Source organism: Aptenodytes forsteri, unplaced genomic scaffold (genome assembly GCF_000699145.1).
Source record: "Aptenodytes forsteri isolate BGI_AS27 unplaced genomic scaffold, ASM69914v1 Scaffold308, whole genome shotgun sequence".
In the NCBI taxonomy this organism is placed as follows: domain Eukaryota; kingdom Metazoa; phylum Chordata; class Aves; order Sphenisciformes; family Spheniscidae; genus Aptenodytes; species Aptenodytes forsteri.
In genome coordinates, this window is record NW_008795475.1 from 899,221 (window position 1) to 925,286 (window position 26,066).

The 26,066-nt window shown below is 47.6% G+C and overlaps 1 protein-coding gene across 1 annotated transcript in view; it reads left to right on the forward strand.

The window, feature by feature from the left end:
• Nucleotides 1-20,968: 20,968 nt before the first annotated feature.
• The window catches only part of LOC103900461 (fibrillin-2), a 121,666-nt gene continuing 116,568 nt past the window's right edge, over nt 20,969-26,066 (forward strand). The window contains exon 1 of the mRNA XM_009281146.2: nt 20,969-21,138. Coding sequence (XP_009279421.2) covers nt 20,969-21,138 — 170 coding nt within the window. The remainder of the gene's footprint in view (nt 21,139-26,066) is intronic.

Genomic DNA, 26,066 nt, shown 5'->3' on the forward strand with positions numbered 1-26,066 from the left:
GGAGAGAAGGAGGCCGAGGGGCGACCTCATCGCTCTCTGCAGCGTCCTGAGGAGGGGACGCGGAGAGGGAGGTGCTGATCTCTTCTCCCTGGGATGCAGGGGCAGGACGGCCGGGAATGGGTCAAAGCTGCGCCAGGGGAGGTTCAGACTTCAGAGCGTCCTGAAGGGGACGCGGAGAGGGAGGTGCTGATCTCTTCTCCCTGGGATGCAGGGGCAGGACGGCCGGGAATGGGTCAAAGCTGCGCCAGGGGAGGTTCAGACTTCAGCTTTTTGCTGAGGCCGGGTGTGATGGGCCATGTAGGTGGCAGCTTTGGAAGTATCTCAGACCTCTGTGCTGAAATGCACACACATGGAATATCGTTTCTTAAATGAGGAGGCTGATCCTTGAAAAAGCAGTGGAGCTCCTTGTACACTCTTCAGTAGCACAAGCAAAGAGGAATTTCTGGTCTTTAACAGAGGTCTTCAATCTCTCTGAAGCCATTGGGGCATTAGCACACGATGTGGCCAACAGCGTTTGTGGGTAACTTGCTGGTAATTTGCCTGTTCAGCTCCCTGCTCCGTGCTACTGTAGAGGGGTGCTCATGAGCACTGGTAGGCTCCACTGCATGCTGCAGAACACTCACTGAGCAACGCTGTGCTATCGTAGATACAACAGCAGCTTTGGTGAGTCTGGTCTTAGTCTTTTATTAAAAATACAAACAAACCGAGAAAGTTTGGAGTACAGATTTGGACAGGAATGCCCAGGGAAATAGGTTCAGAGGAGGAAACCCAGGGGAAATGGGTGTTCAGATATTTTTAGTTGAAATTGTCAGTGCCATAGGTGTCATTTTAATGTGGATGAACAGCCTGGGGAAAGACTGGGAAGTCGTCACACATACAGGTGTGATGACGTTTGCATGGTGATACAGCTTCACAGAGCCAGAGGCCAGAAGGGACATTAGATCATCTAGAGTGACCTCATATGTATCAGAGATTACTGAATTTCACCCATTTATCCCGGTACTGAGCCTAATCAGTCAATCTGACTAGTGCATTTCCTCCTGCAAGACATCCAGGCTTGCTGCAGAGGCATCAAGGACTGGGGAATCCACGACTTCCTTGGCAGCTTGTTGCAATGGCAAATCACCGTTGCTATTAAAAATGATTTCCTTATTTCTAATTCGTAGTCATCCGACGTCGGCATCCAGCTGATTATGTTTTTTTCCCCAATGGTAAAGAACTCTTTTCTATCCCGCGTTCTCCCCTTCCCCCAGTGATGTTCATGCATGGCAACCAATTTATCCCTCAGACGTCCTTTTGTTTTGATAAACCAAGTAGATCAGCCTTCCCAGCCGCGTGGCCAGGGACTTTCTTCAGGCCTTTGATCAGTTTTGTAGCTCTGTTTTACAGCCGCTGTGGCTCAGCTCACTCCCTTTGATGGCCCTGTCCTTATCCTTGTTGAAAACTTGTCCAATTTGGGGTTTGCAAATGTTCCTAGCAGTACTTTTACATTTATTTCTGTGCCGCTGATGAAAGCATGAAAGGTCGCAGGGCCTTAAATATTATTGCATGCTTATGGTCCATATCGATAACTGTCTTAAACGACTCTTCACCTGTTGAGTACACACCCTACCGATGCCGTTCGTGCGGTATCTGCTCCGGCAGCGTCTTCCCTGTTACATCCACACTGTCCTTTAATCAAACTCGTTTATGAAACCTTACTAGTCCAGCAAGCTTCAGCCGTATTGACTGATACCGGCTGAGCCACTAGCCTTTAACTTGTCATCAAATTACTCCCACAGATTTTTATTATAGACAGTATAGGGAGCAACACAGGCCATACGGTTAAGCCTGTGTTATTCAGGAAGCCAAATTTCATTGTCATTCTGTTCCTTCAGGCTTTTAATTCCCCATCTCGGTGAAAGTCTGGAACATGTACCAAAAATAAAGACTCATGGGAGCAGTGTCAGCGCACACCAGCACCTTTCCTGGCAGAGTTCCCGGTCCCTCCACCAGCTGCACCAGCCCTCTGAGGCCAACGTCCACCGCCTGCACCATGTCAGACGTCAGCCATGAACTGCCTTTTTCAAGGGAATAAGTCATGTAGGTGTTGGCACTGAGGAAAATTTGCTTCTACTGTTAGTTCACAGCTGGCACCAGGCAGAGAGAGCTGAGAAAAAAGAGGGTGTTTTGCACCTCCCAGGGAAGGCAAAGAAGTAAGAGCTAAACTATTAGCTCGAATCTATACATGTTAAAAGGAAACAGATTTGCTGCTGGCTCTTGGTTTATTCTCTCATTACACTGAACTGGAAAAGAGACCCTGCAGGCGATGGACTAAAGACATTCAGGTTACTATGGCCAAACAATGACATCAGCTGATAGACTAACTCATAACAGAGGGTGATGGTGACTCGCACATGACCCTGACAAGCAGAGTCTGTTAATGAGCCAAAAGAATGAAAAGGAAAATCTATTTCCCCAGACCTTGAAATATTAATAATATTTGCAAGAGGACAAAATAATGATGCAACTCCCAAGAGACACAGAATGATCTCCTGCCAGACAGCCCAAGACACAAAGACGTCTGCTGTGTGTGTTTCTTGTGAGGATGCTAAAGGCTGCACTGATCTCATGATTTAAGACCGGAATCCTGCATCCTTATGGTGCTAGCCATTCGTAAATGGCCATTGTAATGGAGTGATTGGCGGACACAAATTTGTTCTCATCGCTTTTCGTCTTTCTGTGTTTTTCAGTAATTCATTTCAAATGTATCATGAAGATTTTGGATTCTTCTTCGACAACAGGGTTAGACCGGTAACCAAACAGACCTTGCATGGGGCTGGCCATTGGTCCGTGATGGTCCAAGCTGATAAACAGCTAGTACCCAGGTTTGGAGCAAGTCAATGAACACTCTTCCAGGGGGGTAAGTGAGGTCATGGTCCAGTTTAGATGTCACTGCCTTGTTCTGGGGCAGGAAGGGAGTTTAAGGATCTGGACGTGATCCATGATGTGATAGTTGTTTTCAGGGCAGGAGAACAGTGCCTGTTATACTAATTTTGAATGGAGCCGCTTCCCCCTTCTTTTGGTATAACATGACTCGTGGGTGGCAGAATCGGGCTTTGCTCAAGCACTTAAAGCATTGCAGTTCACTGCAGGGAGAACACAGGGCTGAATTTGCTGCTTGGGATGGTTTGTTGTCTGGACTGGACTGCAGCTATGCGATGGTAAGACTTTTCCAGCACACGCTGTACTGTTCCAGCTCCAATGTTGCTTGTGTGGTCTGGCAACGTTCGCAATACAGATGCAGTTTTGTGCAGCACCTTCTGCGGAGGCAAATCTTGGGACAAGAAGCAAAGAAAAGAATGCCCGGGCAGTATGAAACCTGAGAGGAATTTGCATTTACCAACTGATTCTGCACAGGCAGACAAATCAAAATCTGTGGACCTCCTTTGAACAGAACAAACCAACTGCCGTATTACAGATAACGTGTCACTGGAGGAGAATTAAAGAGGATCCATCCAGGGCAATGCAGCTGCAAGAAGCAATGCATGCCACCTGAGTCGGTGATGAACGAGCTGACTGGGATCTCATAGAATCATAGAACGGTTTGGGTTGGAAGGGACCTCTCAAGGCCATCTAGTCCAACCCCCCTGCCGTGGGCAGGGACATCTTCAACCAGATCAGGTTGCTCAGAGCCCCGTCCAGCCTGACCTGGAATGTTTCCAGGGATGGGGCATCCACCACCTCTCTGGGCAACCTGTGCCGGTGTTTCACCACCCTCAGCGTAAAAAATTTATTCCTTATATCCAGTCTGAATCTGCCCTCTTTTAGTTTAAAACCGTTACCCCTTGTCCTATCGCTACAGGCCCTGCTGTATGTGGGAAGCCCAGTGGGCACTTCGGTGCAGGGCTCCACCTGAATGAACATACCGTGCTTCTCAACAGGGCTAACTTGTCCAGCAACCTTTCCAACAGGTCCTTTGGATGCAGCCACACAATTTTTGGAAATAGAGTGCTCGACACAAGCCATGCCACGCCACTCAGCCTTGGGGCCAAAGGATAGTGCCTAGTCTGTTTAGTTGCTAATACGGGGACATAGCCTCTGAGAACTTACATACAGTTTCCAGTTGCAAGAAATAACTGACATAAATTTCACATGGAAACTTCTGGACTAGTCCTTCTCCACATAAAGCAAAATGCACTGCAGTTGAATTCCATCACTGAAATGCCATGCAAAACTTGGCCGCTGCCCTTCTGTTCTCCTACATTTCCTCACTAGACATTTAAACCTGCTCCCATCAAACCTGTGGAGGGTAACCCAGCCGTACTTCCACTTTGACGTGTCTTGATTTTCTAATTATTCAGGAAGGTTATGGAAGGGCCTGTCTCTTGTATTCTGTAGCTGTAAGCTGCTGAGATGCTATGATAGTTCAGCTGGTGAAAACAAAAGGTCCCCTAGCAAAACCAGAGATGATCCCATTCCGTCTGTACATCGTTAGATGAAGTTTTTGGACTAAATATTTGATAGTTCAGGATGAGTCCGTCTTTGTGCTTTTTCAAAGAATAGGCTCACACATTTAGTGCTTGCCTGCAGTGCTTTTCACTGCCCCGTGCAGTATGCAAAAATACTTTAATCTGACCTTAAAATACAGCCAGCATAGATCATTGCCTGCAGTTTTAGAAGTAGATGCAGAAAGAAGTGCTTGGGAAAAAAGCAGGTGCTCATAGCGAAGCTGGACTGTGGTTAGGCCACTCTTAGTATGATTGGTCAACGTTACTTATGCTGCTGAAAACCAACTGCCTGTTGGGTACAGGAGGATGACTCTTAACATGTTTTGACAGTCCTGGTGGTTATGTGGGAGCCTGGCGGCCACGTGTGCAATAGAAGTTTACAAGTATGATTTTATTTAGCTTGCCATGGTCAGGGAGCTGAAATCCCTGGTATAAATAATTTGCTCAGAGATGGGAAGACTTGAGTGAAAACACACAGGATTTCCCATCTTCTGTGTTAGAACTGGGCAGGACTGAAGACAGAACATAGGCACATGGGGACTCCTCCACGTTTGAACACGTAGGAAGCACTGTGTAAAACCTTCACAGGACATCCACATCTCTACCCAGGGATTCACTAGTGTGCATCCCCGTGCAGACATAGAGCTCCAAAAATGGTTTCTTTAAAACTCTCTGCTTTGCGTAGAGCTTGTTCAGAGTTCGAGAAGGCATCATGTGAAAGAAAATTATTAAAAGGCATTTTAATGCCTGCCTTTGCTTGAGAGTGAATAGAGGTCCCAAGAAAGAGTTAGTGTTACAGGGCGGGATCTATTCAAGGAAGAACAATGCTGCTTTAACAGAGCGTTCTGCATAACTGCAAAAATCAATAAACACAAATATACTGTGCTTCATATTTGCTTTTAAAGCCCTTTACAGACCTTGGCTTGCTAGTCAGCTGAAAGCTCTAGTGCTGGGTCAGAGTGTTAGGACACCTTCTTTTCATTTGAAAAGAATTTTCAAAATTTACATTTTGAAAATGACATTTACAGAATTTACTAGGTTGAGATGGGTTGAAAATGTCTGCATTTGAAACACCCATTGCCAGTCCCAAGAAGGATAGTGGGAGCATCCCTCATGGCTTGTCATTCACATTGCATGGTTCATGCTCTGCTCCTGCTTTGGGAGTCCTGAAGAATCACTTGTTGGAATGGTGCAGCACCAAACCTAGACAGCTTTTGAAGAACAAACCTTCAGAGCTCAGTGGTCTCAACCAACCTGAATTGTTTTGTCTACTGAGAAAGGAAAACCAAATATAATATAACATCATGCATTGGCAGAGAACACAACAGATGACCTCACAGGTCTTTTCCATCTGAAAAAAAAAGATCATACACAGGACATCTTTTATTCTCCAAATAAAGAGTCAGTTAAGCCAGCTGCTTTCACCTTTACGTAATGGGATGCTTGTTATTTGCCTCTCTGCAATCCGTGAGGAGGTGAGTTCAGTCTGGAAGTGGGATTGGACAATGTGTGAGGAGGCACCTCATTTGGGGAGCACTCATTAGTCACACAGACTGATGGTGCCTTGAAAGCCAGTGGGGAGAGGAGCACCTGGCTCAGGACATGCACAGCAGACCGGAATCTGTGGTTATCTCTGCTCCACTCTTGCTCAATACCGAGATGTCTGCGAGACACCCTCCAGCAGGTGCCTTCAGGACTGCAGACTGGTGAGAACTCCCCCATACCACGAAGGTCCTGAAATACCTAAAATCCTGCCTCTCCAACATGGGTGATGTTCATGACAGGGATGTCAGAATAGTCTCCACTCTATAGCACAGGTCACCATAACACAGTGGTGGACTGGACCTGGGCCCAGCTCACCGAGCAGTTTTATCCAGACCCCAAGAACCCTGACAGGACACATAGTTTGGTCAAGACTTCTCACTTACTCCTTCTCCCAAAACCTCCAGCAGCTCTTCAGCCTTTGCTCACCAGTTGATCCCCCAGGCTACCCCTCCTGCTTAAAAACCCCGCAGCTTTTTCACATGGAGGGTCCAATGTGTCTTGTTTTTCCATAATATTTCCGTGTTCGCCTTCCTGCTTGAATTAATTAGATACAAAACCAGCTCATCTGCTTCTGAAAGCAAGGACTCTTGCACACAGGAAACAAGGTTTTCTCCAGCACTTCTGCTTACTTTTCCCATTTTTCCTTCATCACTGAGCCCTTCTCAGCTGAGGGCTCTGGGAAGATGCCAGGTATCCTCTCTCGTACCCTCATGAGTAATACTAGAGTATTATTCTTGGCCATTGTCTAGTTCTTCATCACGCACTCTTACCCAGGTTTTGCTGGGTGATCTTTCAGACCCTTCAGTACTTCAGAGTCCACCCACACCAGGGAGTTGTTCCGCAAAATAGAACAAATGCAGTCATTTTGATTCACTGCACATACATTTTTGCTTACTTTTTTATTGACCCTAAGTTTTACTTTAGGTCAACCTGAAATTTGCCCTTTGACCTAAAATGAAATCATGCATTCGGTTTCACATTATATTTTATCAGCCCTGAATAAGACAGGCAAACTTTGAGATGGAACTGTCATTTTAATCTTAAAACCATAGGCTCGTGTAGGTTGGAAGGGACCTCCAGAGATGTTTAGTCAACCACCTGCCCAAAGCAAGTCCAGTTTGAGCACGTTGTCAGTCCATGTTGAGTGGGAGCTACCTCCAAGAATGGAGATTCCATCATCCCTCTGTGCCTCTTCACAGTGTTTGACCAGTCTTTGTGCAAAGAAGGTTTTATATCTAAGCAGAATTTCCCTTGCTCCAACTTGTGTCCGTTGCATCTTGGCCTTTCAATGTGCACCTCTGAGAAAACCTGTCTCTGTCTTCTCTGTACCCTCCTGTTAGGTAGCTGTAGACAGTAACAAGATCCTCCTTCCTTTGCCTTCTCTTCTTCTCACTGAACAAACTCATTTTCCACAGCCTCTCCTTATACATGGTGTACTCCAACCCCCTGACCATCCCGGTGGCCTCTGCTGGACATACTCCAGTACATCAGTGTCTTCCGTGTACCGGGGAGCCAGAAACTGGAGGCAGTGTCCAGATGTGGTCTCACGAGGGCCGAACAGAGGGGGAATAATCACTGCCCATGACCTGCTGGCTGCACTCTTGCTGATACAGCCCAGGATGTGGTTGGTCTTTCAAAGATGACGGAGAGCAGCCTCACGATGACTTCGGCCAGCGCCATCAGCACCTTCAGATGCATCCCATCTGGTCCCCTGCGTATTTTTGTTTTGGGGATAAAAAAAAAAAAGTCTAAGAAATATCAAAACTTGAAGTTCTCACTTTCCAAAAAATATATGTCCTTCTTTGTTTTGACTGAAAGAATTTGTGGATGGTTCCAGAACTTCAAACAGTATATTTTTCAGAAAATTTGCTTTCCACAGGAAAATTCTACCCATCACCACTTCAGATCTGTTTGTGAACTTTATAAAGTTGTGCTTATTGTTATTTTAACTAACCTGTCCGTTGTTGCTTGTTGTAAAAAGACCAAGTAACCACCTTACAATTGAAAAGAGGGAGCTCTTGCCCTCTGCTCCCCTCCTGAACCTCTCCAGTCCCTGTGGGTTCATTCCTTTGCTCTGTCTCCTTGCGCCAACTGACTGCTCTGGGCTTGGATTGTGCGTGAGCATGAACACGTTTTTTACTCATTTGTTTGGACTCAAAGAAAAAAGAAGGACGTTCTCTCCCCTGAGGAATGACTCCAACCTGTGCTTTGCTCACGGCTGGGCTCAGAAGTGTGTGGATGCGCGTGACAGGCAGGCACAGAGCTCTGCCCGATCTTCGTCTTCAAGATAACTTAGCTGTGGATTTCACCACGCCGATACTTCTATGAAGTGAGTCGTAGGAAGGGGTATTACAGCTTTCCCTAAAATTATCCTCTTGTTTTCACTTGAAATTAGTTCACATGGCATTTGCAGACTTTGGACCTTCTACTGGGGAAGTACGCTCGTGCGGTGACTCGTGGGTTGCTGATGTCCTAAAGAAAATTCCAGCTTCTCTATCTGAAAATTGTTTTTAGGCTTTGCCTTGGCAGATCTAAGCAGTAAGTGGCTGGAAATCCTGCATACAGCATTGAGCAGAAGTTCCTGGGATCTGGGGAGTTGGTCCAGTGTTCTCCATCTGTTCCAGCACCGTTGCCAAGTTAAACTTCTGTGCTACAGATTGCACAAAGGGGAGAAAAGAGCTACAAATGAAAAAAAGGTTTGAAAATGGGGGACTTTGAATTTAACCAAGGGAAAAGAGAATAACGTGGGCCTCTGGGGCTAGAGCAGACAGCTGTGGTGGGGAGACTTCACATCTGCCTGGAGATGACCACTCCATGGCTGTGAGACTCCCCACCCCCACGAGCAAGGGCTGGATGCAGACTCCAGCCCACCTGAGGGCAACAAGAAAGGTGTTTGTATCCCTGATTTGAATTTCACAGGAAATGGGGAGATCGCATTACTCCTGGCAGGAGAAAGAGGCAATTTTCATTCTAAATAAGGCAGCTCCCATGTCAAAAGTTCCACAGTGAAATCCCACTGCACTCACTGCATGGCTTTTTATGAATAAAATCTTAATAAATGTCCAGTGCTTGATTTTTCGCAGCAGACTTGCCTGGCTTTGATCTACACTTGCCTGGGCTCAGCACGGCTGCTGCTGCCTGCCAAGCTAAAGAGAAAAAAAGTTACTTTCCTTAGGTTTAAATAAAAGTGTGTTTTTTTAAACATCTTGGCTGTTGAGTTGTGTGTTATACATCATGCCTCGGCCCCATCCCTTCTCTCCCAATCCAGAGCGCACACTGAAACAATTTCCCTGTGGTTTCCCTCCTTGGTGGAGTCGAATTCCTAGAAAACAAAAGGAATGTTGCAACTGTGGTCACAAGCTCTAAGACTGCAAATCTTACACACAGACGGGAGCCTTGGCTTGAGCAGGACACTGATAGCAGCTTATCATGAGTGGGTGCCTTGGGTTTGATCCTTGCCGTTGGCTCCAGCGAAGCAGACGGGTCTGTCCGGTTCAGTACACATCCCAGTTCCCGCAGGAACATCATGCCTCACACGTGTGGGCAAAACTAGGGAATAGTTCTACAGCCCTGGGAAAGGCAGAAAGCAGCGAGGATCTGATAGCCTCTGTTTGGCCCCTTGCCCCCATCCCTGAGGTCAAGTCAGAGCTTCCCGTGACTTCCAGTGGCAAACCCATCAGGACCTTGGATCTGAGGTGTCTAAACGCCCCCTGCCTGAAACCCAAAGTCTCAGGATGGCAATCAGGCTCTCATCCAAGTTAATCCACACTGGACTCAGGCAAAGCTGATTGACAGAGCCACGATGCATCTCGTTGGTGCGCGGGCAGTGGCTCCCAGCCCAGCTGGACCCAGCTTTCCTCCATCTGCCCCAGAAGGCTGATTCAGGCAGGTCGGCTTCACGCGGGGCGCTGGTAGAGAGGTGGAGCTGGTAATGAGAACCTCATTCCCACCAAAGAAGTAATGCTACCCTTTGGGCTTGTGCAAAGCAGTGTGACAGCAGTGTCAGCACGTCCACTGCCCTATGGCTCTGTTCCTCCAGGTGTCACAGGCTTCTGCCGCAGCGAACCAGGAAAACCCTGGGAGGGAAGCAGTTGGCGAGCGTCATCTGCCCAGGCATCCAGAGCAGAGGGCTGTCTCCTGCTAGCCAGCACACACCCCCCAGGTGGGATCCTGTCCTTTTGCAGAGGGAAACTTGGGTTCTTCTCATCACTCTGAAATGACCCCAGCAGGACCCGAGCAAGACCAGCCCTACGGCAAGGGCAAGGCCACTCCAGGCTCCACTGGTGCCTGTGGGCCATCCAAAATAGTGGTGGTTCCTCTGTCAGCTTGCAACTGAGCGCTGACAGCGTGAGCATCACAGAGAACAGAGGATTGCTCCTGCTCTGGATGTCTAGAAGACAGCCGCCCTTTTCTGCCCGACCTCAATCTTTTCTGTCCATCATGAATGAGCATAAAATCTGGACAATGTGATCCAAAGGGCAAAGAAAATAAGTAAGTGCCATCCACTGCTCTGTGTTTGGCATTTCAGCAACTCCGGTTTTATCAGGCCTTTCTGCTTTTGGAAATCTATGAAACAAAAGTCCACTTTAACTATTAAAATGCTCTTGTTTTTTCTGCATAAGCAGCAGCAGGACCCTTCACGTCCCACTCTGGGAACCGTGAGCAACAGCAAGGCTGATGGCTGTGAGCTGTAGTCAACACGTTACTGTCCTGCATCTCTCCCACTGGTGCCCTAACCTTTCTCCTCAGGTTTGACTCCCTCTCCCCCCATCTCCCACAGCTTCCAGCACCTGCAATAACACCCCCCACCAATGCCCCCAGCGACTGGGTTGCTCAGTGCAGCAGGAGGTGGCTGCTAGTCCCTTCCCCTGTCCCTCTGCTGCCTGTCACTTGCTGTGCTGGAAGTCAAATGCCTGTCCTCATGCCTGGGGCTTCCCTTGAGACACACCAAGCAAACTTTGGCTTCCTAGAATTACAATGATTAATGGTAAAGTGTGCCCAGTGGGGACATGGGCAATAACAGATTCCCCTCCTCCCATAAATCCTGCTATAGACCCTCTTACCTTACTTGGAGAAGATCTTATTGAAAAGCATTTTTTCAGGAAAAAAAACCCCAAACTTGCTTTTGTGAGGGCAGCTCCTCCAGGGCTCACCCCAGGCAGTGATGGTTGGAACCGGAGCCTTTACAGAGCTGTTTCATGCCAGGGTGCAATGCACCTGGGTTATTTTAGGTATCAGCTGTAGGGTGATCCTTTGGGACGGTTTGGGGTTTGGGGTTTTTTGGTGAATTTTAAAGGGCATCTAGACAACGTGCAGGAGTGGAGATACGCAGTATTCTAGGAGGTGAAAGCCACTGCTATTTCCCATTGTTGGTAGACGGGCTAACTTGCAATCTTTTTGGGGCATCAGCCGTCACTGACCTAGGCAGACGACTGGCTCCTATTAACTGTCCACCAGATCAGAGGGTGATTAATGAGGGAGAAAATTTCTGGGGGTGGCAGTAGATTCATTGCTATGGAGATCAGAGAGAGTCGCATTTTCATGACAAAGGCAAGGTACTGGAACATCACTTAACCCTTCCACTGGCTGCGTGAGCAGAGTTCATGTCATGAATCCTTGTGCCTTGATGTCCACACAGGACCTTTTTTACTCTATGTTTTAGGCAAACAAATGGTACTGGACTCAGCAAAAAGTGAGGCAGCAAAATGATCCGGGCTGCATTATTTAGAATGTCAGATAAGATGATAAAACAGTCTGGTTTGATGTTAAAAACCTGTTGATCGTGCTAGACTGTACGCTAAACTGGAAAGCAAGTGAAACAGTTAGTGCTGTAGAACAATTTCCCTGAGGAAACCTTTGTCTGAATTTGTTCCCGACTGTCTTTAAATGCTTCATGTGGTGCTGCTGGCTTCCACTTTTGATCTTAAATAATTTATGAAATTTGGTGAGAAGTTTCTGGAAATTCCCTGCATCTGTTTTTGACTCCTCTTCACTGCAGAAGCATGTTTCAAAGGAAGATGGCATCATGCCCCCATCTGGGGGCACAGAAGCTGAAGCGCAGAGAGATGTCACGATTGTCCCTCAGCAGACCTGGAGAAAGATGGAACTTTCCTGATCTCACAAAAATCACTTATATTGTAGAACACCCAGAAACAGCATCGAAAGTGTATTGGCTAGGTAATATTAAGACTACGTGGCACTCATGCTCTTGGGGTATGCTGAGAAGCCTTTTGCTACAGGAGAAGCACGTGTCCCTTGCCACGTGTCTGCCTTGCAGACTGCCCACAGGCCATCTGCCCAGACTATCAGACATTCTGCTACCTCGCCAGGTTTATTTGGACAGGGGTCCCTGCATGCACTGCTGCACGGCTCCTGCCATGCCAGAGCCTGAACTGCAGGGTTACTGGTTTGTACTGCCGGCAAACCCAGCCTGGAAGACAACCCTGGAGCTCTGTTAGCTTGCAGCGAAGCAGATTCAAGGGATGTGTCTTCCCATTCCATTACCCAGCTCATCTGAGCCTGGCCTATCTCTGGGCAAGTCCTGTTCTTAGAGGGACAGGACTCTGGCCACACTCCGCCACTCTGGAGCAGCTGCAGGAGGAAGGGGTGCTCTGAGGTTGTTCTGGGCCCAAGGAACCTGTCTTTCAGGAGGAGTCTGGGGTTCACAGCTCCGTCGAGGACAGAGCATCTTTGGCTCTCTACCAAGGAGGAGTGGAGCCCTCAGTCACCTTTGCACAGGCACAGCTATCTGGCTTCTTAGGATCCTTCTCCTGGCCTCCTCCATCACCGTCATCTGAGCAGCTGGTCCTAGTGATGACAGCTCTGCCCACTGGCAGCATCCCGCGCCCTGGCACCACAAAGCTCTCAGGTAGTGCGGGTTTATCAGCCATGTCCGCTTCCCTGTATCCGCCTCCGACCATTTTACACCATTCCCTTTAAATAAAATCTCTTAATTTCTTAGTTTCAAAGCTAGAGCCAGCAGCTGTGGGCTTGCCAGGACACAGCCTTGCAGGGAGCTTGGAGCAGCAGCGTAAACCCCACATTCCCTGACCTCAGTTCTCAGCAAGAATCTGAACGCAAGAGCCTGGTCTTGATTTTTTTTTTTTAAATGACATCATGATTAAGAACTGTTGCTGTCCTGACAGCAATTGTGTCATCTCGCAAGAAGCAGCATGTACTAATTTTAGTGAATGCATTTTTTAGATTACACTCAACGAAGTCAGAAATGGAGACGTTAAAGCTGCTTTAACTCAGCTTTGTTATATGCTTTTGACAGTCACTGATACGACTGAAGACACCATCTACACTTTTGTGCAGAAATATAGGAAGGAGGTGTAACATCAGAACTGACACTGGTGAGAGAGACGGAAAAAGCCAAATTCCCATCTCTCGTTATATTTATATTCGTAAGATCCTGGTATCATGCATTGCCCAGAGAAAGAGCTGCGAGATAGCCAAGTCCAGCATTAAAAAGAAAACGTTGACGTTAACAACTGTCTAGGTAACTTTAAACATCCTCCCCCGCGCATGGTCATGATTATAATGACATTAATTAGTGAGGGTCTCATGCTATTTTTCCATAGGAATGTCCCATGCAGTGCATGTGATACCTGGAGCTCATCGAGATGGAGAGATGTGATCTTTTTCTCTACCCCGTCAGATGGTCATATGCATTATTTATCGCCCACAGTCCAGCCTCGGCGCACAAGAGACATGGCAAAAATTGCTGGACCGATACTACGAAAAACTTGTAAATCTCTACTGAATTTGTCAAATAGTTTTGACAGATAATTAATTACTTGCACATCTTTCATTTCACTAATCGTAAAATTATATGCTGTACTTTTTCCTTTCAAAACAACATTTTAGGAGCTTGAATAAATATAATAATTGTAAATTAATTAAAAACCAAAAGTAAGTGCATTGTTTAAAGTCAAATTATATGTTCATGTCAAGCTAAAATGTTCATCAAATCAACCCTAAGTGACTCTTGCTTTCTCTTCCTTTATTTTTCAGTTTGTCCAGTGCAGCAAAAAAATCAATTACTTGTACAGCTCTATTCTAAGCACATAATTAATAATAATAATTAATTACAAGCATTTTTCCACTGTGCTTCGCATATTAAAACTGAAACACTTCACAAGCCGTTTATCTTCATGACAGCCCTATGACCTAAGGCGAGGCGTTATCCTGTTTTACAGGCAGGGATCTTAAACGCAGTGCAGTAGGCATGAAAAAATATTTGCTAATTTTGAGAGGCTGGCAACTGCTTTTTTTCTGTCATATTAATTTTACAGCAGTTCATGCGCTTTCAAAAAAGTTTGGGCCCTTGGAGTTTTCTTTGGGTACGATTTGGAGGCTGCGAAGGCCAAGTTAAGAGAATTTCTCTAACTTAATTATGTCTGTCAGTTAGGCAGCCTTAGTTAAAATCGTGGTCGCTCTTCCTGTCCTATAGCAAACGTTGCTCCGGATGGATCTCTCGTGTGATTGGTACTTACCTGCCTTTATTTCTACAAACAGGGATTCTCCATTTGACTCTTAAAAATTACAGAAGGGCAGCTGCTTTTTATTTAGGGTAATTTTACGTGGGCTGGTTGGGAGTGCGTTTAGCCGTCCTCCTGCTCCTCGCGCTTCAGAGCTTTTCCCTGGAAGTCAGAGCTTTTTCCCTCGCGGAGTTGTCTGGACCACGAAACAATCCAGCTGAGAAACATCAACCGTTCCACCGCTTCTTGTTTCTCAGGGGGCCGATGCGCACCCCAGTATTGCCTGAAAGAAAGACGACTTTCCTCCAACTCCCCCTCCCTTGAGAGTACTTGAGGTCTGCTGTGAAGTTATACTGGATGCGAACAGCAGAGGTAGGTTGCACACTCCAGGCATTCAGCTGCCTCCTCCACGCTGCCTGGGACCAGGTAGACCCAGGAACGATTGGCGTGAATATATCATCGTGCACAAAAGCCACGCCGAAACACCCAGCCACCCAGGGGGAAAACAGATGGGGAGCTAGACAAACGTGTACAAGTGCTTGTAACTCCCTGTGGCCAGCAACAAGCATTTGATGGCAGGGAAATAAAGAGCTGGTTGGAGGCTTGAATGAGACTTTGAAGGAGATCTTGCTGGGATGCCTGAATCCTGGGGCTTGCTATGCCCTAATCACATGCAGCTGTGCTGAAAAACCCCGCTCTAGAAAAGCGGGGAGGGAGCTCAAAGCATCGTGTTCATAGAGGTTTGCATATGTTGGAGGGATTAAAATGCTTCTTAACCCTCCAAAGTGGAATGCGGGGGGAAAAACAGAAAAAAAACAAGAGTCTGTTTCCCTCGTGTGCCAGTCATTTGTAGGGCTGTGTCCCACTGTGTCTCACAGAGAGGCTGCAGAGGGAGGAGAGCAAATGTACCCAGGAAACGTTAATTAAATGTGTTCTCTGAGATCAGTTACGTGTGAATTAACAGAGGAAGTGGATTGAGCGGGATCATGCCAGAGGTGAGGCGCAGGAGAGCATCTATTCTAAGCACAAAGAACAGTCTTCGCTAGCCCAGATGCCCTAGACTGTAGACCCAAATAAAATCTAACTGGCATTACAAATGCTTTCCAAAAGTAAAGATCTGCGGTTGATTTAGCACCTGGAAAAGAAACAAGAAAACTTCTCCATTTATGTAATATCACCTGCTTTGGACACTTGAAAGTCTGTTTTTAAAAATATTTGGTGCTCAAAAGTCACCGATAGATTTCTGGGAGCTTCTGCAAATGTAACAAAGACCCTGTGTGCATTTTTAGGCGTCAGAATACCTTTAACCATCCACATAAACAGTGTGATGCTCACAATATAGGAGTTAGCAAGGATTAAACTAGGCTGGACTGGAAAGGGAATCTTTTGCCTCAGCAGTTGTCACCAACGTGCTGTGCCCTTGAGAGGGAGGAAAGTTTCTTGTGCTTTCGTTGCTGTTCTGCTCCGTACGATGTCCCAGTCCTGCCATTCTCAACCAGTTAAAGTCCACATTTATTTTAATCTGAAACAGGTATTGCAGGGTCGGGCCCAGGAAATAGTTTTTGTATCTCGTTGAGCTCTACAGAGCACTGCAGACGTGTTGACAGAGCCGCATTCCTTGCACTGCTCCATTATTGGCTGCTTGTGAAAACGAGCTCTGCCTTTTCCCTGTTAGTCTCCACAAGTTTGTTGTTAATTAGGCTGAGCATCATCCTGACTTCTATAAAGCTAGTAGGGGGTTGATTAGGAAGAGTGAAAAGAACAAAGAAGGCAGCGAGGACATTTCAAAGAGAGGCAGGAGGAGAAGAGATGACAGTCTCCCTGTCAGCTTGGGGCTTGCCCTGGAATTTCTGCACCTCTGTGAACTGATCCGATAGCTGCATTTGAACCCTCATCCTCTGGGTGTAAAGAGGTAACTGAGCTCCAAGCCAGATGGTGGGATAATAAGGAGGCGTTCACCTCACCGGGTGCGTTGTGCGTGGCCGTTTGGGTTCCGTTTGGTGCAGAAACTTCTCTGAACCTCTTTGACCTGAAAAGCAGCTTGATTTGGGCTTTCCGGGGAGCCTTCTGGCATGCCGTCCGTCCGCGCTGGGGGACTTCCACCTCCCGGAAAGGTTGCGGGTGTGCAGTCGCGCAGAGCAGGGGGAGCTCAGAGAGGAGGAGGGCCATGTGCATTTTATTATATATTATTTAAAGAAAAGCCACCAGTAATGATTCCTAAAGCAAGAGGCAGAGGAAAGATTTTTTGCGCGGAGCAAAAGAGTGGAATTAGACTCAGAGCTGACATTCAGACAAAATTCTTCCTTAGAAGAAAGACATAACATCACCAACGCTTTTTTAAAAAAATATATTTATTTATTTTGAGAAAATGCTTGTAACTTCAAAGACTTTCTCCTCTGGAGCCGAGGTAGCTTTTGAGCGTGAAGGTCCTGGGCTGGATCACCTATCCTTCAAGCCATCTGTCTTTCCTTAATTGTTTCACATTAGTTGTATTAAGTACAGGAAAATGATCGGTGAGAAAAGTGCCTTTTAGTTGAAATCCTTTTTTTTTTTTTGCTACTTTTAACACACCATCATTTTTCCAAAAAAAAAAAAAAAGAAGAAGAAGAATAAGTCCCAAATTGAAAACGAATTATTTTTCACCAGCTCTTTTGATGTGAAGTCGCTGTTACTAATGCCCTCCTGCCTCCTGCAGCTCCAACCTAAATTTGGGACAAGCAGTCACTGCATCCAGCTGAACTGAAAGCGTTCCCTAATTAACTGAACCAAACGAGTCCTCGGCTCAGAAGGAACGGCTAGGTGATAATCATGTCTGCATTCAGACGTCTCTTGCTAAACCCAACCTCTCCCCCAGCCCCTCCTTGAAGTTAAAAACTTTTGGCTGAAGAATGCGGTAGGGTTGTCCTCTCGCTACTCCCACTCCTCCTGCACCCCTTTCTCCGCCGCAAGGCCCTCCCCCTGTCCAATTTGGATGAGGCTGTACCTTTTCTTCTCTCCTTCAAGAGTTGAGGGTTTTATTCCCTTCTTTTCTGCCCAGATCTCCACTAAACAAAGGAGCTCTGGGCACATCACCAGTTCCAGGACGTAAAGGTATTTAAACAGTTTCAGACTAAATCCAGAGCTGCATAGCTAAGAGCTGATTTCTTTCTCTTTATCTGCCTAATTGTTTGTCTGCCTAATTGTATTTTATTGCGTTTTGCACATTTTTATTTTTTTATTGATTGATTGAATTTGCACACTCAAAGGCATGGTTTTGAAATGTCTTTCCTGATTCCCTCCAAACTTCCAAATCAGTTTAAAATCTGATTTAGTGATTGATTCTCTCTTTGCTTTGTCAGTGTGTTTCTTACAAGTGGTGTTTGATGGAATTTCTCAGAGCTGAAAATAATTTTTGAGCCTTTTTTTTTAACTCTCTTTTGATGGTGTAAATGACTTTTCCATACTCTCTTAGTAAGACTTGTGTGAACGCTCTCAGAGTACGTGCCTGTGTATCGATCATTTGTCATGCTTCTAACTTCTCCTTGAGGAAATGGATGCATCTGGACTTTCTTCAGTTTAAATTTCTGCACGAAGGCTGGAAATCTCCCGGAGTGCAAAACTTTATGCTTTTTACGACTTCTTTTTCCATCTACCTCGGGAGCTCTGGGAGCGGAGGAAACGCTCTCCCTTTTGTCTCGCTGAAGATAATCATATCCCAGCCTTCAGCAGACAGGCGTGTGTAGCGAAGTAGCAGAGCTCTTACGGCTGCGGGAAGGGCAGTTTCTTTGTCTCTGCCTCTGCTCCCAGCCCTGCCTTTTTCCTTCCCACTCTGTCTTTCTCATTCACTGCATTTGAAATATTAGAGCCTGAAAAATGCATGCCCTCCAGAGCTGAGAGGTTCCCAGCTGGGACACTGGGAGCAGTGGGGTTTTTTCCTTTTTTTTTTTTTCTTTTCTTTTTTTTTTTTTTTTTTTTTGGTTCAGACACATTTTCTGCCTTGTCTGGGCTGATTTTTTGCCTGCTTTGGGGCTGGGCTGGAACGGGAAAGTGCTGCTGTGGGAAAGCAGGGGGGACAGTTAGGGGAGGCTCGGGGGCCCTGTCCCTCCCCGCAGGAGCGGACTCGGAGCCCGTGCCTCTCGCAGAAGCAGCAGATTATTTCCACTCTGGGGTGGAGAGGGGAGACCTGTGAGGATTCCTCCCTGAAGGAACAAACTTTTGGGGTCTCGAGGTGAGAGATGCTTTCCGACCCTCCGCCGGCCAGGGGGAGGAAGGAAGGGCTCCCCAGCCCCATTTTCACAGGCAGGGCTGGGAGAATTGGGGAGGGGGGGGAGGGAGCGATGGGGTTGGAGGGGAGGAAGAAGAGGGAGCAGGAGAAGGGGGTACAGTCTGTGGAGCACATTCCTCCGCGATCTGTTTTACAGAGCCTTTTCATCGGGCTTTCTCGTCGCCTCCCTGGTCTCCCACCCTGAGCCTGGCCTCACAGCCCTGCCTGCTCCTGGCACCCCATATTAGCACCCTCAGGCCGAGGCCGCCTGCCTCGTCGCAGGCAGCCACCCCAGGGCGTCACCGGATGGCACTGTGACTGCGGTACGGACCCTGGCACTCTGGGTCTGCGTTGTGCCGGGGTCCGTACCCCTTGTCCAGGGCTGTTTTCCTTCGCCCCCCAGTGCCTGGAGCCTCTCAGACCCAGGACGGCTGTAAGGACTAAAATAAAGCTGCTCCAGAGGCTGCTGTAGGCTCCTTCTCCCCTCAGCGCCCCATGGCACGGGCTGACCCCCAGATTCCCTCTGGGCTCTCTCTGCCCCTCGGCTCTGCTCGCGCTGGCCCCAGCAGGGCCCACGGCCTGCCCACGGGACCCCTCCGCCATGTCACCTACCCCCGGGGGGAAGCAGGGCTGGTGCCTTTTTTTCCCCAGGAAGGGGCCTTGTTCATCAGGACGGGCTTGCTCAGGGCAGAAAGTCTCTGGGGGCTGAGGACCTGCCCTGGTGTGATTCGGGGCCAAGCCCTGGATCTGGCCCCTGCCCGGCTACGGCCATCTCACAGGCCCAGTTGCTGGCCCCAGCCCCGGAGAGCTGGCCGCGCTGTGCTTGCCCCAAGGTGTGTCCACAACCGGAGGTGTGAGGGGTCTCCTTGCTGCCTCCATTGGCCCATTCCGCCCCCCTTCCACAGAGGCTTTGGACCCCGTATCATCCCCCTCCCCATGGCCCCTCATGCTTGGCTGCCTGTCCCAGCTCGGGGGCTCATCAGGACGGCTTGCTCAGGGCAGAAAGTCTCTGGGGGCTGAGGACCTGCCCTGGTGTGATTCGGGGCCAAGCCCTGGATCTGGCCCCTGCCCGGCTACGGCCATCTCACAGGCCCAGTTGCTGGCCCCAGCCCCGGAGAGCTGGCCGCGCTGTGCTTGCCCCAAGGTGTGTCCACAACCGGAGGTGTGAGGGGTCTCCTTGCTGCCTCCATTGGCCCATTCCGCCCCCCTTCCACAGAGGCTTTGGACCCCGTATCATCCCCCTCCCCATGGCCCCTCATGCTTGGCTGCCTGTCCCAGCTCGGGGGCTCTCCTTCTACATCCCTCCAGCATGCCCAGCCCTCCGCTTTCTCCTCTGTCCCTTCACCCTCCATGGAAACCAGGCTTAGCTTAATGCGCCATGTCTTCATGCTCTTAGCCCCAGCTCACAGTCTTCCATCTCACTCCAGCCCACAATGACCCTTTTGCCTACCTCGGCACTGGGGGACATGTCCCTCTGATGGGTTTGCCAGCAGATCGCTCCCCTCAGCCAGCTAGAATTACCAGGTATCTGGGAGGTTGTTTTCCAGCAACTGATCTCTGTGCCATGGCCTGTCTGGAGTACGATGCAGTAAAACAGAGCTGTGGGACCTGGCAAGATGGTCCATAAATAGGATCTGCTCTTTCTTGAAGTTCTGGTCTCTTCTTGCTTCATAGCCCTGCATCTCCTGTTGCTCCTCTGAAGCAAGGCACTATGCTGAGGTCAGTATCGTAACCCACCGCCATGGGCAGGCCCAGGACAGACGTGCTTTTGTCACTCTTCGTTTCTCCATCAGGAGGGCAGGAAAATAGATGCAAGGGCAGAACCATGACTTTTGGAGATGTTCTCTTGGTTTCCAGCTCTTGGGAAAGAAAGGTTTGGCAATGCTGTGGTAGGGAATGACAGCGTGAACGTGTTGGCTGCATGTTCAAGGAGCCAAACTCAGTGTGACTGTATGACCCCACTGTATTAGCTTCGGGGAGGGGCCGCCTGGGATGATCGATCACTTTAAAAATGTGAAAGTCCTTAAGAACACTTGTGTCTCTCTCTTTCTCTTTCTTCTGTCTTTGCTTCTAGAAAGGGAACGGCAGGACGGCACCTTGGCACTTAGGGGCTGCTGCCAAAAACCATCCTCCGCCAAGGCAGCAGGGACCCTCCAGCTGGAAGAAGCTTTCGGGGCAGCCGGGGGAATTGAGGAATCCGTGCCATCATGGGGGTATTATGGCTGGCCAGGTTCATGCTGGGATGTACAGCAGTTATGTATGTGGAACAAGCCCAGGGTCAATATGAAGGGGACTTGCAGACAGACAGATTTGCAGGCTACGAGGAAAGACAGCCAGCAAACAGAGTGAGAAGAAGAGGCCAAGACACTTTACGAGGGTACGTTTAATGTTCTTTTCTATTTTACAAAGCAGAACTTGATTTATTATCATAGCGCACAGAGACATGCTTGCAGAATTGCCTTTTCTGTCCTTTCCTTGAGCTCAGGAAGGAGTCTGCTCTGCAGACCTACGGTGGGAGGAAAGCTCATGCCACAGGGGACAACCAAGCAGACTCCCATGCGAGCAGAGAGCTGTGCGCTGAGCTCTGCCGCTTTGTTCAGCGGATCGCAGCACCTTAGGGCTCACCTGCCAGAACTGTGAAGAGCCATCCACACCCTGCCTGTTTGTGGGAGGGATGCTGGGCATTTACCCGGAGGGATGGCTGTGGCTGGGCTTTCCACCATCACTAGTGGGGATGGTGTCAACTCAGGTTTTGACCCTAGAGTCGCCTTCAGCTCTCTGCTACCTGTCAATGCTCTGGGCTGTATTGAGAGGTTATTGCCTCTGATGGCTGCTTTTACCTGATGGTCGGTGCTAAGGGGAAGTTGTCACGCTAAGCCCCTTGTTGTGCAGCATAATTGTGGCTTGTGGTCTCATCTATAGACAAATCAGTGCGAGAGCTGGACCCGTGAGCGTTTTCCACCTGAGGAGGGAGACGGGGCTCAGCTAGAAAATCCTGAAGCTTGTGCTGGAGCTCAGCTGTATTTGCATGCTCTCAAGATGGTTCCTGGCCCCGGCATTGATTCTTGGTTATTTTAAGTCTGCCTGGCTGTAGTTCTTGGAAAGTGTTCCTGTGTCAGTGGGCAGAATCAGAGCAGAACGTGATACACGCGCGAAGCCTGGGCTGTGCCAGAGTCCTCCGGCACTTGCTGGGGAATGCTTCTTGAATGGGACGGAGTGCCGTGCTTTCAGCCCAGACAGTCAAATGTGCCGTGTTTGGGCTGGAGCTGGAACACAGAGCCTGGCCGTTGAGCTGCCAGGGGCAGGGCCGTGGGGCTGGCCGCATCTGCTCTTGGAATTCAAACATGCGTGGCCACTCCCTCCCGCTCCAGCAGATTCGGAAAAGATGGACAGCAACTGTCCTGGGGGTTTGGTCTTCTTAAAACTAGCTACCAAAAGCAGCCGTTAGCTCACTCACAGGGTAGGGACACCCTGTGCCTCCCCCAGTACGATGCATAAGTACTTTTGCCATGCTCCTCTCTTTGAGTCCATCATCCCTCAGCTAAAACACCCCAAATCTTTATGACTAACGGGGATGAAGGCCATTTCTTGAAAAGGATGGGATGACAGCCTACCAGATCCAGAGACTCTTGTTCCGCCTGGCTGCCCAGGGCTGTATGTGATTGATTACTGTGCTCATAACGGGGATAGAAAGGATTGGAAGGAGTTGACATGTGCATGGATAATCCTGTGTCACGCAGCCCTGTGAAGAGAAAGGAAGGGCAGAGCAAGGAAATGATGAGTATTTCCATCCCCCCCGGAACCTGAGAGAAAGTCACTGGTGTCCAGTGGTCTTATGGCGCTCAGTGATTTAGGTGACCAGATCCTGTCTTCAAAAATGATTTACAGCTTAAATCCTTTTGACTTCTGGTGAGTCTGAAGGGTCTAAATCCCAAGTGCATTTTAAAAATGAAGCCCAGGTTCCCAAGTTAGAAATTACTTCTGAAAACCCTTCTCTAAAGCCTCAGGCATGGACCAGCATTTAAGTAAAGTAATACCAAATTATCGGTTGTGTAAGTTCCTAAAGGCCACACAGAAAGGTTGAGGCAGGATCAGAATCAGGCCTGAAGTGTCTGGCTCCCAGTCCCCTGCAGGGAGCTGAGGACCACACTGCTACCTCCTTCATTTTTCTCTTCTGCTTTCCTCGTGCCCTCTGAAGCAATTGCTGCAGGAAAAGAAGAAATCCCACTGGGATAAGTGCAAGGTCTGTTTAAGGAAGTCTGTGCAACTATAATTTAAGACAACTGAAGAATCATTGTTTCTTGGCCCTTTGGAGAACAGTCTTGTTTCAAAGGAGGGACTCATGGTGGCAACACAGGGGAAGCTGGCAAAATTCAGAGTGGCTGGAGCTTCTGCCCCAGGCGCTTCCCATGCTCTGTGTCAAGTGACCCTGACAGTCTCCTAGGTTTTGTGTCCAAATCTCTCCTTCAGGATTTCCAGCCCTTCAGCAATCTCTCTCTTTAAAAAACTGTATTTTACAAGCAGATAAAAACCACTTGAGATGAGAAATCTGTTCAAGAGTGATGTTTTAAATAATGTTCTACTGGGCTTAGAAAGCAGCTACAGATGTCACCAGCTGCAATGCTGTAGGCAGCCAGTGAAAACCATCTCCTGCAGAGCCACAGACCCAGTAATTTTTGTTGTAGATTCCCCAAACAGCGCTAGTCCCTCATCCTTTATGCTCTGCCTTGAAACAGTTCTGGAGAGTTGCAGTTGTGGATCAACATCTTCCCTGACCTGGGTTTTGCTGCCTTAAGGTACCAGGATTCTTTGCTGCTGTGAAATGTAACTGAGTTTGATCCACTTCTTTGGGAAAATCAGATAAGTCATAATTTAAGGTTTGGTTTACTCACAGACTAGCACTGCAACAGCAGAAGAAGTGAACGAACAGTGAGTTTTCTTGGTGCAACTTTAAATGTGAAGGAAGGTAGGGTTGTCTTTTTAAATTTGGTGTTCTTTTACAATGTGGGCATGCAGGTGGCTTATCTTGACTATTGTGATTTGTGAGACCATCTAATGCCACACCTCTAAACACACATCTGAATCTCTAAACACATTTATCTGTGGTGTCTATTTTAACAGCTTATGACACCATTTCAAATATTTGCTTTGGCGTTTGCTTTCAAAGACCCACAACTTTCTTTTTCAGAGAGATACACTAATTTCAATTCAACTTTCATCTGAAATATCTTTGGTTCTGAGACTTTCTTTGGTTCTGGGGCTTGCATGAGTGGAATTTAAGTAGAACTGGAATTAAAATACAGCAAAGCTTAGCAGCATCACACGGGCCTGGTGAGCCTTGGGCCACCACCCCCAGCCACCGTCCTGAACACTCTGATTTCTGTGAGAATGTGCAAAAGTTTGTATATCGTTCCGAATGGAAGGAAGCGGACAAGCAGATTTTGAGGATTCGCTTGTTAGATCTAATGATGATGCAGTGCAGAGTCCTAACTTCTGCTGCTGCTTCTCCTTTGTGGAAACCTTCTGCTCAGGGCTTCTGGACTGTCTGTAGCCCTGCCTTATTTGTCCCTTGAAATAATTTGTTTCCCCAACACAAGTTAGTGTTTTCCTTTCGTACACTATGCTTGAGACCTTCTATCCTGCCAGATCTCAAAGCCTTTTACAACATTAACATGCCACTTGCAGATCATTTTGTCCATGGCAGAAATACTTTTGCTCCCAAAGTGGAATATGACAGACAGACATTAAAGGACTTAAAGGACAGCCACCTATCTTGACAAGCTAGATCTGGCTTTTGCTCTACCATTTATTCTTGTATGTGCCTCCTTTTCTCTTGGGTGGGTGGAACCACAGATTCCCTCCATCTCTAAATTGTGTTATATCACAACTTGGACAAGAAAATAGAATCGCACCAGAAGTGCACAGAGAAGTGTGACTCAGATGTCTTTATAGGGAAATTTTTACCAACTCTGGAAGAATCAAATACCCAAACATATTCAGTGCTCCTTCCTTCATTTTCTCTTAAGTATCTTCTACTCCTGCACACAGCACACAACTTCCTGTGGGTTTCTCAGGAAAGTCTTGGGTAAGCCCAAGCAGCACAGGACATCTGCTCTTTTGGTGGCAAGTTACTTTGTGTGAAGTCTTAGTCAATTAATACTAAGAGAAATACACAGAATTATTTAATATCATAGAGCTCGTAGTGAGAAACTGCTCTCTAGTAACTCCAACGTGACCACCGCAAGCTCTCCTTGCTGATGTCTGGAGTGAGCTGGCTGTGCACGAGGACGGTTGTAGATGTCTTGTTGGTGAAAGAGGCTTCAGCAATGCAGGAGGAAAGATTGTGTATGTTTCTGCTGGAAACATATTTATTTGGAGCTCTGTTCCCATGCCAGTCTCCTTTTATGAAGGGAAAAGTATGAAATAAATGCAAAGCATGAAATAAATGCAAAATAAACAAGCCTGTTATTCACCAATGTTTTTACAAATAACAGTTAATAAAGTAATGGGGAGCAATAAATCACAGCCCAAGCCATGATTTAATCTGTCCTTAAACTCATTAAAGTAGAGACAATTTAAAATGACTGTCTCCTGAAAGGAACGGCACTGACAAATCCATTTATGAGGCAGGATTTGAATGGGATTATTAGTTTAATGAACTGTTGAACAGTTTCCAAGAGCAAGAATGTGTTTAACAAAGGGGAAAGAAAAGATGATTAGTCTGCAGCCAGCTGAGCTGTTTGCTGGCAGTATGATTTCCTGTAAGTTCATGGCTGCCTGTTTTTTCAAGCAAGAATAAAGGCTCAGCTATAGCCTGACTTTAAATACAACTAATTATGTCAAGCCCATTAATTATGAAGCGGCCACTGCAATTGAGAAGATGGATGAAGAGGGGACGTTTGGGGAGGCATTTGTCATACCTTGTCTATTGCTCTGACTTATACAAAAAGACAGAGAGGTGTCTAAATTAATTGTGGGGAATGGGGAAGGTGAGGAGTTTCTAAGGTGCTCTCCTGTAGATTTTTGACACCTTAGTTTCCAGCTTGACACTGGGGAATGGAGAGGAAAGGCCCATTGCAACTGCAAAACACCAGCAGAGGAGCTGACCAGCTCCAGAGGACCATCCCAAACACCAGCGGGGATGTAGATGAACTCTCCATCCACCACCCGAAGCTTGGAAGCTCAGATGCAGTGGAGAGGGAAAGCCACAGGCTATGATTCTGGGCCACGTGGCACCAATTTAAACTGGAGCTGACACTGGGATGATGTTTAACGTCAAGGGGAGATTGGACATAGCAGAGATGA